This window comes from Notamacropus eugenii, chromosome 2 (assembly GCF_028372415.1).
Source record: "Notamacropus eugenii isolate mMacEug1 chromosome 2, mMacEug1.pri_v2, whole genome shotgun sequence".
NCBI classification, from domain to species: Eukaryota; Metazoa; Chordata; class Mammalia; order Diprotodontia; family Macropodidae; genus Notamacropus; species Notamacropus eugenii.
The window spans coordinates 121,049,014-121,067,253 of NC_092873.1; the positions used below are offsets into that span (position 1 = coordinate 121,049,014).

The following is an 18,240-nucleotide window of genomic DNA, read 5'->3' on the forward strand; positions in this document are numbered from 1 at the left end:
TTCATTTAATTCTCAGCAAGGTAGGCATTATTACCCTCGTTTTATAATTGAGGAAGCTGAGGTAGACATGTTGAGTGATTTCCCCAGCGTAAGACAGCTAGTGTGGGAAGTGGAATTTGAATTCAGGTCTTCCTGATTCTAGGGCGGGGTGCTCTATCCACTCTCCCTCTTAGGTTGCCTCTGGTGCTTATGTCTGTAAAACACTGAGGTATTCTGTTATGTGAAAGAGAAGGGAGAGTGCATATGTGGACTTTGGATACATGTTGTTTCTCTCTAGTACAATGCAAACTTTTTGAGGACAGGAATTTTTTTGGTTTTGTCTTTTATCCCCAACACCTAGTGTAATTCTGGCATGTAATAAGCATTTAAAAAAATGTTTTCATTCAAGTTCCCTACACCAACGAGATCACAAGCCAGAAAAACCAAAATAAAATCCAATACTTTCCCAAACTTATATAAGTAAAGCACCAATATTAATTTAGTGAATAAAAAGTTATTAAGGACAAAGCTGGGACTGTTTGGTTATCAGCATATTATACAGCTGATCAATTCTTCTGGAGTACAAGGCTACAAAAGAACAACATGCTAAGTGAGTAATAAATTTTCTGTTCATGCTTTAGTTACTGAATCATTCACCAAAACCATGGAGATTAACATAAAAAGGTCTAGGATTTACAAATCATTAATTGCGGAGATCTATGTGGATTTATTTAATAGCATTAAGTAACATTTATCCTTTGGAGTAAAACTTATCAACTCAACTAAGGGCTGCTAAATACTTATGGTATACAGGATATGCATACAAATAGTACTTAATGAATTAAATTTAAGATACTGTATATGTTTTAGAATGATAATGCTTACTTTTATTAGCAATCACAATTATCTAGAACCCTCAAATAAAAAAAAATAGTGGCACTTTATCACCTTTTAATAGCAGTTTATAGAGGCAGCTAGTTGGCCTTAGTAGATAGAGCTCTGAGGTTGGAACAAGGAAGATCTGAGTTCATATTTGGCTGCAGATACTTACTAGCTACGTGACCCTGGTGAGGTCACATATTTTCTTTTTGTCTTAATACATTGAAGAAGGAAATGGCAAACCACTTCAGTATCTTTGCCAAGAAATCCCCATGGATGGCATGGTCCATGAGATCACTAAGAATTGGACAGGACTGAGCAACAACCAATAGTAACTTAGGATTTACAAACTGTTTGCCCCTTTACTCTATGAAGTAAGTAATATATGCATTATTATTCCTATTTCTGGTTGAAAAAACTGTTGAAAAAAAGAGAAATTGAATGACTTGGGGCAAGTAGATATTGAAGTGAATAAAGCACTGGACCTGGAGTTAGGAACACCTGCGTTCTAATCTAGACTCAAACACTGTGAAATCTAGCTGTGTGATCCTGGACAAGTCACTTAACCTCTATTTGCCTCAGTTTCTTCAGCTGTAAAATGGTGATAACAGGAGCACCTCCTATGCAGAGTTATTTTGTGGAACAAATGAGATATTTGTGAAGCTCTTAGTACAAAGTAGACACTATGCAGATGCTTATTCCCTTTCCCTTACTCAAATCACCCAGTGGGAAAGTATCAGAGTTGGGACTCCAAGCCAAGTCTCTTAATTGAAGTAACGATGTAACATCAATGACCTAACGATGAAATCCTTTGAACTTGAGTAACTAAACGCATTTGAATGGATTTCAAGGTAGACCTATCTTCTATTGAATTGTCCTCTACAGTTTATTTCTGTGATATCAATATTTTGTATTAATCACAATTAACAAGTATTTATCAACCACCTACTATACTATTCACTGGGAATGCAAAGACAAAGGAAACAGTCTTCATACTCAAAGAGCTTACATTATGTCAGGGAAACCACTTACCAATATGAAAGCATATATGCCAAATACAAGATAATTGATGAGCTTTTTAAGAAGGTGGTACTTGAACTGAACTTTGAAGGAAGCTAGGCATTCTGAGAGGTGGAGTTAAGAGGGAGTATTTTGCAGGAATGGGCACAAATATGGGAAACAGAGTGTCTTGTGAGAGGATCAATAAGAAAGCGATTTTGGCTGGACCACAGAGTTCATGAAGAAGAGTAATGAGATTAGAAAGGAAGGCGGGAGACCAGTTGTGATAGGTTTTAAATGTCAAACTGAGAAGTTTGATCTTAGAAGTGATAGAAGTTTCTTGTCAAAGGTTTCATTTTTGTTTTTGCTTTGTTTTGTTTTTACTTTCTATTGGGGGGGATGGTGGGAAGGAGAGAAAATTATGTTTAATTAAAAAATAAAATTTAATTGTAAAAGAAGTGCTAAGAAGTACATTGTAGTTTATTGAGTAGTGGAGTGACATGGACCATCACTCTGGCAGCTGTTAAAAATACAAAGATTGAGAGATTGTCCTTGCCCTCATGACACTTGAGACCTAGGAGGGATGATACAATTTGTTATACATAGTGGTGTGCTGGTAAATGTTCACCAACTATCTCTATGAAAAAAAGGGCATAAAGGACATACCTTTAAGTTTAATCTTAATTTTCAACATTTTCCCATCACTTTCTTAAGTCTAGACAATCAACAAAACAATAAACCGATACCTGATTTGTAATATTTGACATTTTCATAGTTTTAACTGTTTACATGGAACTGGTTAGAGCTGGCTCCAGTACACCCCTGGTTCTATCAAAACACAAAACCAAACCCAACAACATTAATCCCAAATAAAAAACAACCCCCAAACATAGATTGGAATGTAAGCACATTCAAACTGGAGAAAGGAAGGTGGGGCAAACTTTGCCTACGGTCATGGTCATAGCACCAGGCCTAAATGTTATTGAAGAAAACTTTGCTTCTAATTGGGCTTTTTTCTACCACGTCATGAGAAGGTGACTGGGCCATGCTCATTTCACTCCCAGCTCCACTGCTCCTTCTCCTGACTTCTTAATCTATTTATCAGTAGTCTTGCCCCTTGTACCTGTACTCTTCACCCTTGTGCCCATTCCAGCTCTCCTTTTTATGTATTGTCTTGCCACTTTAGAAGGTTAATTCCTTAATGATGGAGACCATCCTTTTTGCTTCTATTTGCATCCTCAGAATTTAACTAAGTTCCTGGCAAATACTAAGCTCTTAATAGCTCTCTCTCTCTCTCTCTCTCTCTCTCTCTCTCTCTCTCTCTCTCTGTCTCTCCCCCTCCCCCCCTCTCACTCTCTGTCTCATATCTGGTCTAACTCAGACTGTCTCAATTTTAAATGAAAATTTCAGTGCTAACTCAAGTTCTAGTTAGCTATGTACCATGTTTTCTACAGAGCACACAATAAGGTGTCTTGTTAGTAAGGCTAAAAGTCTCATTTCTTACGTATCTTATAGGTCCTTTCTGGAGATTCTGAAACCAAACCTTTGATCTTCACATTTGTCCCAACCATACGAAAACTACCAACTCATACTCAGGTTGCTGATGCCTCTAAATACCTTGTTAAAGTTGGTGAAGAGCCAAGAGAGAAGAACCAAGACACAGTAAATAGGGTAGGCCATTTTTATTTTATTTTATTTTTTTTCTTTTTTTTTTATTTAACTTTTAACATTTATTTTCACAAAATTTTGGGTTACAAATTTTCTCCCCTTTTATTTCCCCCCCCCCAAACCCAAGCATTCTAATTGCCCCTGTGACCAATCTGCTCTCTCCTCTATCCTTCCTCCCTGTCCTTGTCTCCGTCTTCTCTTTTGTCCTGTAGGGCCAGATAGCTTTCTTGACCCCTTAACCTGTATTTCTTATTTCCCAGTGGTAAGGACATTACATTTGATCCTAACACTTTGAGTTCCAACTTCTTTAGCTCCCTCCCTCTCCACCCCTTCCCTTTGAAAGGCAAGCAATTCAATATAGGCCAAATCTGTGTAGTTTTGCAAATGATTTTCATACTAGTTGTGTTGTATAGGACTAATTATATTTCCCTCCATCCTATCCTAACCCCCATTACTTCTATTCTCTTATGATCCTTTCCCTCCCCATGAGTGTTGACCTCGAATTGCATTCTCCTCCCCATGCCCTCCCCTCCCTCCTCCCCCCCACCCTGCTTGTGCCCCTGTCCCCCACTCTCCTGTATTATGAGATAGGTTTTCCTATCAAAATGAGTGTGCATTTTATTCTTTCCTTTAGTGGAATGTGATGAGAGTAGACCTCATGTTTTTCTCTTGCCTCCCCTCTTTATCCCTCCACTAATAAGTCTTTTGCTTGCCTCTTTTATGAGAGATAATTTGCCCCATTCAACTTCTCCCTTTCTCCTCCCAATATTTCTCTCTCACTGCTTGATTTCATTTTTTTTTTAAGATATGATCCCATCTTCTTCAATTCACTCTGTGCACTCTGTCTCTATGTATGTGTGCGTATGTGCATGTGTGTGTGTGTACTCCCACCCAGTACCCAGATACTGAAATGTTTCAAGAGTTACAAATATTGTCTTTCCATGTAGGAATGTAAACAGTTCAACTTCAGTAAGTCCCTTATGACTTCTCTTTGCTGTTCACCTTTTCATGGTTCTCTTCATTCTTGTGTTAGAAAGTCAAATTTTCTTTTCAGCCCTGGTCTTTTCATCAAGAAAATTTGAAAATCCTCTAGTTCATTGAAAGACCACTTTTTCTCCTGAAGTATTATACTCAGTTTTGTTGGGTAGGTGATTCTTGGTTTTAGTCCTAGTTCCTTTGACTTCTGGAATATCCTATTCCATTCCCTTCGATCCCTTAATGTAGAGGGTGCTAGATCTTGTGTTATCCTGATTGTATTTCCACAATACTTGAATTGTTTCTTTCTAGCTGCTTGCAATATTTTCTCTTTCACCTGGGAGTTCTGAAATTTGGCCACAATGTTCCTAAGAGTTTCTCTTTTTGGATCTCTTTCATGCGGTGTTCTGCGGATTCCTTGAATATTTATTTTGCCCTCTGGTTCTAGAATCTTAGGGCAGTTTTCCTTGATAATTTCGTGGAAGATGATGTCTAGGCTCTTCTTTTGATCATGGTTTTCAGGTAGTCCCAGAATTTTTACATTGTCTCTCCTGATTCTATTTTCCAGGTCAGTTGTTTTTCCAATAAGATATTTCACATTATCTTCCATTTTTCGAATCTTCACGCTATGTTCTGTGATATCTGTCTTTCTCATAAAGTCCTTAGCGTCCATCTGTACCATTCCAGTTTTGAAAGATCTATTTTCTTCAGTGAGCTTTTGAATCTCCTTTTCCATTTGGCTAATTCTGCTTTTGAAAGCATTCTTCTCCTCTTTGGCCTTTTGAACCTCTTTTGCCAATTGAGTTAGGCTAGTTTTCAAGGTGTTAATTTCTTCAACATTTTTTTGGTTCTCCTTTAGCAGGGAGCTGATCTGCTTTTCATGCTTCTCTTTCATCCCTCTCATTTCTCTTCCCAGTTTTTCCTCCACCTCTCTAACTTGATTTTCAAAATTCTTTTTGAGTTCTTCCATGGCCTGAGCCCATTGGGTGGACTGGGACACAGAATCCTTGATTTCTGTGTCTTTGCCTGATGGTAAGCATTGTTCTTCCTCATCAGAAAGGAAGGGAGGAAGTGTCTTTTCTCCGAGAAAGTACCCTTCAATAGTTTTATTTTTTTTCCCTTTTCTGGGCATTCTCCTCAGCCAGTGGCTTGACCTCTGAATATTCTCCTCACACCCACCTCGCCTCCTGGTCCTCCCAGCCAGCGTTTGGGGACTGAGATTCAAATGCTGCTTCCCACCTTAGGGCTTTTGGTGGGGGCAGGGCTGCTATTCAGTGTGAGAATTAAATTCAGACGATCAGGTCGGGGCAGGGCCGCCTCTCAGGCTCAGTTCCCTCAGGGGGTTTATGCACAGACCTTCCACAATGGATCCAGGCTCCCGCCCGCTTGGGGAGCCCCTGTCTGCAGCCGCCTCTCAGCTTCTATCTCCCGGGGGGGGGGCCCGAGCCATGGGGGCACCCCACTCCCCTCTCGACCCGCCAAAGAGACTCTCTCACCGACCTTCGTCACCTGTGGGTGGAGGGGCTTGTGCCGCCGCTGGATATCCCGTCCCTAAAACCTGCTAGGATCTGTACCTCTCGGAGACGTGGCCGCCACAGGTCTGGGTTGGGCTCCGTGTCTGCAGCGCGATGGACCTTTTGCGAGAGGTTTGCAGGTCCCTCTGTGGGTGGAGGGACCCTCGTGGCCGCAGGATATCTCGTCCCCGTAGCCCGCTCAGATCTTTTCCTCACGGTGTCGTGGCCACTGCAGGGCTGCACTCAGCTCCCAGTCCCGGCGCCCAGTCCACAGCGCGAAGGACCCCCGCGAGAGGTTTGCAGGTCTCTCCGGAACAGAAATCTCCCTCGCTCCAATATTCCATGGCCTCTGGGTGCAGAATTCACCGTGGGTTGGTCCCCTCTAGCCGTTCTGTGGGTTGTGGGTTCGGAGCTATGTGTATGTGCGTCTTTCTACTCCGCCATCTTGGCTCCCCCTTTCGGTAGGCCATTTTTAAAATGCTTATCTTGAAACTCACAAAAAGTGCATTAAAATGAACTGAATTATAAAATATGTTTTAAATGACCATCTATTCCACTTTCACTTTATTTTTCCTTAAATGTTATAAGTTCTAGGGCTATCAGTGATGGTTATATTATCTGTATGAAAAACTCATGTATTTCAAGATTTTGTATTATAATCAAGGGATTCTCATTTGTGATATCCTATCATTGGTTGTGACTTTTTGTCACAGCTCTTATCTGCTTCCCATTCTCAGTCCTCAAAAGTTTTTTTACCTATATAATTTTTTTTGTAAAAAACTAAAATTAGAATTATTTTAATAATTCATTCTGAAAATTTGATCATAGGTGGCCAGAAATTAAAAGCTAGAAAAGACTTCGGTGGTCATGTATTCAAATGCCCTCATTTTACAGCTGAGGCAATTAATGCCTAAAGAGGTTATTTGATTTGGTCAAAGTTAAGATGAACTCATATGGTCTGTCTCTATATCCAACACTGGGCAGCTAGGTGGTGCAGTAAACCCAGCTATTTTTAAATATATCAACCACAAATTGGTCAATAAAGTTAAACATAGGCCTCAGGTCAATTCCTTTGGATTTATGGGTTGCATCCACATGTACTCATTAGTCATCCTAAATGTCTCTGTCTGGATGTCTGTTTCCCAAATTCCCTCACCTCTATGCTCTACCCCTTAACCCCTTCTATTTCGTGGGCAAAAGCTCTATCTGCCTACCTTGAATCAACTATCAGATTTCATCTCATCATATCCTCAATAGCTGAAGGGTTTAAAATTCATTGAGTCAACTGATTGTTTTAATTCTTTTAGTTACTTGAAGAATAATTTAAGAATAGTTCTATCTTCTCCCACCTCTACCCCTCCAATATCAGACTGGCCAAATCATCTTGATTTACTGCTTGCTTTGTTGTCATAGAAATCAAATGGGTCAAACACATAGCAGACCAGTAAAAATCCTCAGTACCAGATTAGATTGTAATTGGGAAATATTTTTAAAAAGTAGAAATGCAATAGAACATAGATAATGTTAATATGTGGTTTTCTAAGTCAGCATGTGATCTAAAGAAATCCTCAGGCATTTTATTTTGATGATCTCAGTTTCTATTTGATTTTGACACCACCACCGACATAACCAAAGTAGTCTTTGATATAAAATATGGCTTTAATTTCAGATGTGAGGTGATTTTAGGAATCAGAGCAGCAGATAAAACTGCTATAGTTTGTGCTTAATCAACAAGAATAGAACAGATCAATGACTTGAAATCACATCTCAAGTTATGATTGGCTATAAAAAAAACTCAGCTTTGTTCCAAAACGTCCACTTTTTACCATGATCTCAGGGTAGTTCATAATGTCTTGTGGTTTCCAGCTAGATATTTGTGATTTGTGAACTAGATTATTAGAGATCTTGAATTTTTTGAGGAACCAGTAATCCCTTCCCTAACCGTGCTTTATTGGAAATTTCATTCAATCAATATTTGTTATGTGGTTGGTATTGGAATAGAAAAATAGAAGGTGATACTGTCTCTGCCATGAAGGACCTTACATTCCATTGTGAAAAGGACTAAGTGACTTTATATTACCACGAATTCTTTATAACACACACATACGGTTTTTTATAGTCTACAAAGCATTTTTCTCATAAACATGTGAGGTAGGTAAGCATAGATGGCATGTGTGTCCTTGACCTGAACCATGCATCTACTTCATTTAACTACTTTAGAGGCAGCTAGGTAGCCCAGTGGATAGAGCTCTGCAATTGGATGTCAGGAAGATCTGGGTTCGAATTCAGCCTCAGTTATTTCCTAGCTGTGTGACCTTGGGCAAGTCATTTTTAACTGTTGTCTGTCTCAGTTTCTTCTACTATAAAATGGGCATAATAATAGCACCTGCCTTTTAGAGTTGTGAGGATCAAATGAGATAATATCGGTAAAGCACTTAGTATAGTGCCTGGCACATAGTAGTTGCTAAATAAATGGTAGCTCTTCTTCTTCTTCTCCTTCTCCTCCTCCTCCTTCTCCTCTTCCTCCTCCTCCTCCTTCTTGTATCATTTCACTATTCAGAATTAAAAAAAATACTTAGAGGCACATGTGCTTAGGAGTCAAATAGTTGGGTAGGACAAATGATATAGTTAGGAATAAAATAAGTACCTTTCACTTTAGGCTATCCCCAGATTAGTCTAGAGATGGTTCCTCCCTTGAAATTTGCTTCTGAGCTATTTGTCAGTGTAAATAACTATATTTCAAAACATTTGTGGAAAAATTCTTAAACTTTTTGGTAGCCCTTTACACTCTGAAGAACTTCTATTTATGTGGGTCATATCTATTGATTCTTACTATATTAGAAATGAAAACAGCTAAAATTTAAAAATATTTAATAACAATATTAAATAAAAAATTCATTACAGGTTACTATAAATAACATATTGAGAGAAAATAACTGTTTTCCAAAAAAATAGAAAAGAATAACATTGCTTTGTATATTTTTACAAATCTCTCCAAAGTCTACCTAAATAGAAGATACCGGTATTTTCATTTTCGTTCACTGTTCTAAGTCATCATCGTCGTTCTCATTGTTGTAATATGTTGTTTTGGTGGAAATATATGAATAAAACTGAACCTCATGCAGATTTGTAGCTGGAAAAGGAAGGAGTATTTTTTATAGACAAGTAAGGTCTTAGTATCATTTTGAAATATAAACAAATATATTTGCCTAATTATAACTATATAAATTGGGCAGGTAGGTGGTACAGCAGATAGAGCACCAGGATGGGGATCAACAAAACTCATCTTCCTGAGTTCAAATCTGGCCTCAGACACTTACTAACTGTGTGACCCTGGACAAGTCACTTCACCTTGTTTACCTTAGTTTTCTCTCTGTAAAATGAGCCAGAGAAGGAAATGACAAACCACTCCAGTATCCTTGCCAAGAAAACCCCAAATAAGATTGTGAAGAGTAGGCCACAACTAAAAACAACTGAACCAAAAATTATTTTGAAAATAGTTTTGATCTCAAGGACCCCCTTGAAAGAGTCTTGGGGACCCCAGAAGTCCATGGACAACACTTTGAGAACTACTGCTTTAGTAGATCCCAAATCTATTCTATGAATTCATTCAATGTTGCTCCCCTGCTCCCCTGCTTGATAGACTGCTGTGGCTCTCTATTACCTCTTGCATCAAATATAAACTTTTTTTTTTGTCATTTAAAGACTTTCATAACCTGGCCCCAACTTACCTTTTCAAACTTATTACTATTATTTCCTTTTGTGTACTTCATGGTTCTGTAAAACTGGCCCTTTTGGTGGTACTCACATCAGACTTTCCACCAATTACAGGGGTTGTCCATTATGCCTAGAATGGACTCCTTCCTCACTTCTGTCTCTCAGAATCCTTAGGTTCTTTCCAAGCTCAGTATAACTACCACTTCTTTCCCAAGGCCTGTCCTGTCCTCCCAAGATACTAGTACCCTCCCTAATTAACCCAGAATTTATTTGCTTATATTTTTAATATGTTTGTCTGTATATAGTGTTTAGTTAATGCTTTCTGATTATTAATGTGGGTAATCCTTGTAACGGTATAACTGAGAAGACATTCACACTTTTATTTTATGTAACTTGTTCATATTTCCTATGGTGTTTTAGCTGATAGTTTCTAGTGCTTTTCCCCCCAGATAACAAAATATCTGGTATTTTATGCTGTTTTGTGTCTATGTGTATACACACAAAGCATCACATATGTAAAATACACATGTATATACATATGTACATATATACAAAGCAAGCACATTTATGTAAGCGTGTTTGCATGTATATGTACATATTGTCTCCGATATAATGCAAGGTGATTGTGTATGGAGTCTATTTCAATTTTTGTTTTAATATCCCCAATGCCTCACACATAGAAGGCACTTGACAAATACTTGTTGAATTTTTGAATGTTTGGCAACTGAAGGAAAGAGAATATTTATCTATTTAAAGTAAATCTGCTTATGTCTCCTGCAGTCTAATTCCAATGAATTCTCAGAAGGTCTGACTTTAAAAAGTGGAATCCGACAAGAAAGTGATATCCGGACATCTGTGTGCTCTACAGAAACCAGTCAAAAGATTTTCCAAGGGAAAGGACCTAAACTGAATCAACCAGAAACAATGCAGCAGAGTGACCTGTTCAAAGCAGAATACGTCTTTATTGTGGACTCTGAAGGGGAAGAAGAAGCCATATGCAAAAAGGAGGACAAACAACCCCCTGTGGGCAGTGTTCATGGGTTGACAAGACCCAGGTCCCTAGCTATAGCCCCAGGGCCTGCCACTGCTCTGCAAAAAACACATTATGGTGACTTCCAAGTTCCAGGACAACCTGAGCTTTCTCAAGACACAGCCAATCAGCAAAAGCAAATACAGGTATGGCTTGCCTTCATTGTTTTAGTGCTTATCTGTCACTAGTCCTTTTGAGATGCTACATAAATAATGTTATATAGACTGGGGTCTGCATCTCAAAGGATTTTCAGGACAAGACAATTGACAATGCCATGAACAAATATGTGGAGACAATAATATGATAGGCAGCATTCAGAAAATAAATAGTTCAATAATTCAAAAAACCTATGATAAAAGTTACCTAGTCCAACCTTGTCACCAAGGTAGATAGTAGATAGAATTCAGGATGAAAAAGTCCTAAATTCAAACCTTGCTTCAGATATTTAGTAGCTGTGTGACCCTGGGTAAGTCACTTCTTTCCTAGCCTGTTTCCTTGAGTATAAGATGAGGATGTCATAACAAAGATGTTATAGGAGGACTGTGAGGATAAAATGGGGTAATATATGTAAAGCACTTTTGCAAACTTTTAAGCCCTAAACCAGTACAGGTGAATACAGTATAGGAAATTGAGATTAAGAGAATTACTTGCCCAAGGTCACACAGGTAGAAAAGGGCAGATGTGAGAACTGAATCCAGGACATCTGATATTCTTTTTACGATGTGGTCATTCATCCAGGTCAAAACTCTGCATGCACAGGAGTAGATTTTATTCCCTTTTTCCAATGCATAAAATCAATTTTGAGCTGGAAGGAACCAAAGAGATATTTAGGTCCAATTCAGATCCAGAGAAACTAACCTGTTTGGGATCACACAGCTAGAATTTGAGCTCACGCAGTCTAACTACAAATCCAGTAGTATTTCCCAGGCACCATGTTGCTCCCCTGGTAGCCATTCTTTTCATGACAAACATCTCAAGTTGAACTAGACAGCTTCTCATTGTATGGGAAGTCTGTCTTCTGTTCACTATTTCCAGTTTGGCTGGAGCCTCCAGAAATCTCATTGCACTGCAATGTCCTTTGATGATTCTGCTTCATGTCCTAAACATGGTGAGGCATCAGAGGAGGGATTCAATTGGGGACTCTAATCATTATTTCCTTATAAATAGTCAAGGTTAACAAATGTTAGAGCAAATATTTACATAATGAACAGACTGATGAGATTCAATGTGTTTCATCAGGATGGCAAGTGGAATTTATTGGGAGAAATGACAGATACATGAATATATAGAGAATCAATATGTATAAACTGAATGGGAAATCAACTCAAATTAATTCTAATGTAGTTAGAGAGAGAGAACATTGACAATTGGGGGAAATCAGGAAGGTCTTTGTAATATTTGAGATGCATCTTGAAAGACAAGTATTCTATGAAGTTATGAAGTGGAGATATGGGGGGAAGTATATTCCAGGTATGGGGAATGGCCAACACAAAAGCATGAAAAGTGAAAAAGAGAGAGAGAGAGAGAGAGAGAGAGAGAGAGAGAGAGAGAGAGAGAGAGAGAGAGAGAGAGAGAGAGAGAGAGAGAGAGAGAGAGAGAGAGAGAGAGAGAGAGAGAGAGAGAGAGAGAGAGAGAGAGAGAGAGAGAGATGGCTAGTTTGGTTGGACAGCAGTATTCAGGAAGGGGAGTAACGAGGTTGGACTGACAGATTGTGGACAGGTTGTCGAGTGCTTTTAAAGCCAGACAACACAGTTTTTATCTGATCCAAGAGACAATTGCAAGTCACTAAATTTTATTGAATAAGGAGGATGATTTGATAAGATCTGTATTTAAGGAAGATCATTTCCTAGATGTGTGCAAGATGGATTGGAGGAGGAAGAAACTTAAGGCAGGTTGAACAATTGTGATATCCTTTGATTAATCTAGGCAAGAGGTGATAAAGACTTGAACTAATGCTTTGATTTTGTGAGTAGAGAGATGGGGACATAAAAGAAATATTTTGAAAAAGTAATTACAAGATGGGCAAATGAGCAGCTATTGAAATGGAGGAGAGTGAAGAGTCAATGATAACACTGAAGTTAAGAACAGAAGAAGCTGAAAGAATGGTGATAGCTTCAACAGAAATAAGTGTGTTTGGCAGAGAGGTGGATTTGTAGAGAAAGATAATGAATTCTTTTTTGGACATGTTGAATTTGAGATGTTTTTGTAGCATTTGGTTTCAAGTATCTAATAGATGGTTCGTGATATGAGCCTGAAGCTCATGAAGACTAGGTTGGGTATATAGATCTTTGAAAGTGTGTGGAGATGATCATTAACCCCAGGGAAACTGATAAGGTCACTAAGAGACAGAAAAGGAGGTCCATTTGTGGGAAATATTGATGGTGAAAAGGTATGATATGGATGATATTCCAGTAAAGGAGACTGGGAAAGACTCCAACAGGTAGGAGGAGAACCAGAAAAAAGTATTTTGATAGGAAAAGGATGGTTCTCAGGATCAAATTCAGAAGATGGATCAAAAAGGATAAAGACTGAGAAAAAACCATCAGATTTGACAGTTAAGAGATCATTGGTACCTTTGAAGAGAACAGTTTCAATTTAGTAATAAACTATATATAGGGATAAAGTATAAAGGACTGAAAAGTGAGTGTGGAGGAGGGATGTAAAAATAGAGGCGATGAGTATACAGTTTTTTTCTAGGAGTTTAACTATGAAAGACTAGAGAGATACAGAATAATATTATAATAGCTTAAGAGCATATTAGGTTCTAATGAAGTGAATTTGTGTGTGTGTGTGTGTGTGTGTGTGTGTGTGTGTGTGCGTGCGCATGTTTTAAGGATGGGAGAAACTTTGGGACATACTTGAAGGAACCAGTGGCTAGAATAAGGAGATGCTAAATATTAGAAAGATGTGTGGGAGTTTAACTATGAAAGACTAGAGAGATACAGAATAATATTATAATAGCTTAAGAGCATATTAGGTTCTAATGAAGTGAATTTGTGTGTGTGTGTGTGTGTGTGTGTGTGTGTGTGCGTGCGCATGTTTTAAGGATGGGAGAAACTTTGGGACATACTTGAAGGAACCAGTGGCTAGAATAAGGAGATGCTAAATATTAGAAAGATGTGTGTTTGTCCTTCTTTGCCGAAGACCATGCCATCAGAGAAATGATGACATGACTTGCACTTGACTTTGCTTTTGAGTGACGGAGGGCTGTGCAGGTCACCAGTCTATCTTCTCCTCCAGAGCCATCTGAATCCAGTGACCAGATATTTATCAGGATGACTGGAGATGACCGAGGATGAAGCAGTTGGGGTTAAGTAACTTGCCCAAGGTCACACAGCTAGTGTATGTCAAGTATCTGAGGTGAGATTTGAACTCAGGTCCTCCTGATTCCTGCTCTATCCACTGCACCACCTAGCTGCCCCATTAGAAAGATATAGAAGGAAAGATGACAAGAAGAATGACAGAATTTAGAGATGCAAGTGATTTGTCTCAGAGATTAATCCACTACCCTAATTTAACTGTGTAAAAACTGGAACTCAGAGCATGAAAATGTGTTGCTTAGCCCATACTACCTAGTAAGTGAAAAAGCCAGGATTCCAACCCACATTCCTCTGACTCAAAATTCATTGTTCTTTTCATCATACTATCAAGTAGGTTTATGTAAGGAAAAACAGAATAGTGATTAAAGCTATCCAAAAGGGGAGGGTCTGCCTCAGTATATAATCAGCTTTCCTTCTTGGAAGAATAGGATGAATTATTATTTACTAGTTTGATTTTAGAGGTGATTGTTCTTTAAGTATAGATTGGTGGGTTTTGGTGGGTAAGGGTGCTGGACTTAGAGTCATGAAGATTTGAGTGTAACTGCCTTCTGAGATTCTTAATATTTGTATGACCTTGAGCAAGTCACTTAATCTCTTAGCCTCAGTTTCCTCATCTGTGAAATGGGAATGATAATAGCACCTACCTCTCATATGTATACCCCTTTGCAAAACCTTAAAGCACTACACACACGGAGGCTTTTATTGTTAGCTCACCAGGGGTGTCCTTTCCAACTCAGATTTTGAGGAATGGTGGGAATAGAGGACAAGCAGATTTCCTGAATAGTAGGCTATTTTGGAAATGGGAATTATGGTGCCTGGTGGGACTTGGACAAAGATAATATAAAAGATTTTAGAAGAGAAAGGGCAGCAAGGTGGCACATTGGATAGAATGCTGGGCCTGAAGTCAGGAAGAGTCATCTTCCTGAGTTCAAATCTGGTCTCAGACGCTTACTAGCTCTGTGACCCTGGGCAAATCCCTTAACCTTGTTGGCCTCGGTTTCCTCAGCTGTAAAATGAGTTGGAGAGGGGATGGCAAACCACTGCAGTATTTTTGCCAAGAAAACCCCAAAATGGGGTCAGAAACATTTGGACTTAACTAAATAATGACTGAACAAAATAACAAGCAGTTAAAAGAGAAAGGGAGGGGCAAATTAAGAAGGTGTTATGAAATAAGAAATAGAAGGATATTGTCAGAACCTGGATGGGAGTGGGGTGGGGGTGGCAAATAACAACTTAAGAAGGACTCTGAAGTTTTTACTTGAGAGGTCAATGTTAACAGAGACTCTCTATAATGTGGAAGCTGGACCAGGGGAAGTTGATTGTTTTCTCCGTGTGTCTGAATGTGTATTGAGACATTCACTTTAAGGTGTGTTAGACAAGCATCACAGACAAACAAGACAAGTACAACACAAAGATTACCACTGGGACTGAAGGCAAGCAACAGTCTTTTTATATTCTACCTTCTTTTCTGCAATTCTCTCCTACTTGTTCCTCTACCCTGAAAAATTGTAACGTCATCGTCTTGCTCTCTGGTCAGCTAAGCTCACATGATTTTTTGAGTGCAAGTCATCATTAGAAATATGTAGCAACCTACTGGCACTCACCATTCATTTCTCCATTGTCCTTTGGGTCAAATGCAACTTTGTTTCCTTGGAGATAGTGATGCTCCAAGGTTTTACATCTGTATAACATCACTGGGAGAATATTTGTGTTGAAAAGATGGTTCCGAGCTCCAGGAAACAGCTAGTGTTCATTAAAAGCTTTGTACAGATTCCCCAAATGCAATTCAACTTGTAGTCTTCTTCCTGCTCAATTCTGGACCCAACTCATTGGCCATCTTGCTGTATTCATTCCAGCTATGTGTTTTGATGTGCAAATTCTAGGTAGTTTTTGAATATTCACAGATTAACCTCACCCATGTAATATTCTGGGGCTTGACGTGCTCAACACAACATCAGCTGTAAATAGGAACATGTGAAAAACTTCACTGTCAGTGGGGAACCCCTCATCTTTTTGGACACTGTCCAAGATAGCCTTTGCAACAGTAGGGAATACCTTTGCTGAGCATATATCTTCTTACTTTATAACTCAGATGTTAATAATCAAAGAGTCATTCAACAGGGATATCTCTGTGATCACTTTCTGTCAAGGAAATTTGTATAATCTTAACATTTGCATGGGAGTCTCATTGGTGGAGGACCTGTAACCCTATAATTTGTTTTGATTCCAATAATTAATGATTTACAATCAATAGACAAAAATACAGAACTCTTATTTTTGAGACAGGACCCCAGAACCCAATGTTGTATTTGACATGCCGAAAGTGACATAGAATTTTTTTTTTATTCAATTATACCACGCCTTTCAAGCAATAGTGTGACTATAAGGGTGCAGTCTTCATTACAGCATCATTTGTGGAAGCTTACACCATTTATAATTTCTCTTTTGAAAATTTTATTTTATTTTAAATTTGTAGAATAAAATAAGCACTTCTATAACACAATATAATAAAAAATGATTGTACATGGAACTGCAAATCCATTGTGTACCTATTCATAATTTCAGTGAACCTCAGTATAGATGTAGATTAGTCTCTGAAATATTTTCTAGAGACATAAAATGAGTCATATAGGTCAGTAGTTATATATACATCCCTGCATCAACACTGTCTATGATTTTTTCTTATTATTTTGCTATCACCCCCTTCTTGAGATACCTTGGAAGGAACTGTTCAATTCATTTAAGACTGTGTCAACTCCAGAATGAATTCCTTAATGCATGTTTGGTCCACTTCAGCAGCTCTTTTCATTTCATCTTCCTTAGTGCCATTTCTACTTCCTCAGAAAGCTCATCAAAGATTGAAGTGTTAAGGTTCTAATGCAGTAGTGTCCCTGTCACTGATAATGAAAGCTGACTGGTAGAGAAATGTTGACAAATTTGTTCCATTTTCCTTCTATTTGTTGTCCTCCTGCCAGTTTGATAAGAAAGCTCATTTTGTCTTACTCTGTTTCTATAGAATTATTTTGACTTTCAATGCTTTTCACTATTTTAAAAGGCAAAACTGCTCATAGCCCTCCACTCTCCTGCCTTCCCAGTATTTCCCCATGAGTTTATATTCTGAACTATTATTGTCCTTTGTGGTTACTGCTCATTGTTTGGCAAAAAGACTGAATGTTTTCTGATTAAGAGAGTTCTGGGCTCTTTTCGTCTCTTGATCGTAGCAACTTTCTTATATCAGTTAAAACTTTTGCAATAAATTGTGGCACAGAGTCCATATGTTGGTATTTTTTCATACACTATTTTACAGTATTAATTACTCATTAGAATAGGTCAGGTGAAGGCTAGTCCTAACATTCACAGCAACTTCTTATCTTAAGCTAGATAGCATAATGGATGGAGGGCTGGACTTGGAATCAGGAAGTCCTAAGGTCAAAAATGGTCTCACACACTTACTAGCTATGTGACTTTGTTTAAATTACTCAACTTCTCTCTGCCTCAGTTTCCTCATAAGTCTCATGAGCATAATAATAGCACCTACCTCCTAGGATTACTGTGAGGATAACAAAATAAAATATTTGTGAGTGCTTTGCAAACCTTAAAATGCTATATAAACACTAGCCATTATTAAGTGTTTCTTTTAATTTGATGGTATTTTTGATTAATTCTGTAACTAGTCATTTTCATGCTGGCATACATACACAAAGTTGATTCTGATATGACTTCCCTTTTCTGTTGTCATAATAAATTTAATTTTTTGGTATGTGTGTGTGTGTGTGTGTGTGTGTGTATATGTGTGTGTGTGTGTAAGAGAGAGAGAGAGAGAGAGAGAGACAGAGAGAGAGGGAGAGACAGAGAGACAGACAGAGAGACAGACAGAGAGACAGAGACAGAGAGACAAAAAGAGAGAGACAGAGAGAGATGTTTTCAGTGCTTACCAAGTCTAGCACCATCTGTTTTTCTTCTGGAGGAAGAAAGGATAATAATACATAGACATAAGGATTTCAATTAGCCTACAAAAGATGTTGACATTTTGTTAATCAAAACTGCACATTTTCCAACATTTTTTTTCCCATCTTCCTTTGTGCCCATCTTAGCATTGAAACTGTCAAATTATCTAAGGGTATATTCATTTGCTTTATAAGTTCTGATTAAGTTTCTG

The 18,240-nt window shown here is 38.4% G+C and overlaps 1 protein-coding gene across 9 annotated transcripts in view; it reads left to right on the top strand.

Annotated features, from left to right (window-relative positions):
- MLIP (muscular LMNA interacting protein) overlaps window positions 1–18,240 on the top strand; it is a 384,978-nt gene that overhangs the window by 162,369 nt on the left and 204,369 nt on the right. For all 9 annotated transcript variants that reach the window (XR_011974323.1, XM_072642491.1, XM_072642493.1 and 6 more), the window contains exons 2-3: window positions 3,373–3,528; window positions 10,512–10,907. Coding sequence is in view for 8 of the 9 variants with exons in the window: in XM_072642491.1 (XP_072498592.1) it covers window positions 3,373–3,528; window positions 10,512–10,907 (552 nt within the window). In the remaining variant the exon portion in view is untranslated. The remainder of the gene's footprint in view (window positions 1–3,372; window positions 3,529–10,511; window positions 10,908–18,240) is intronic.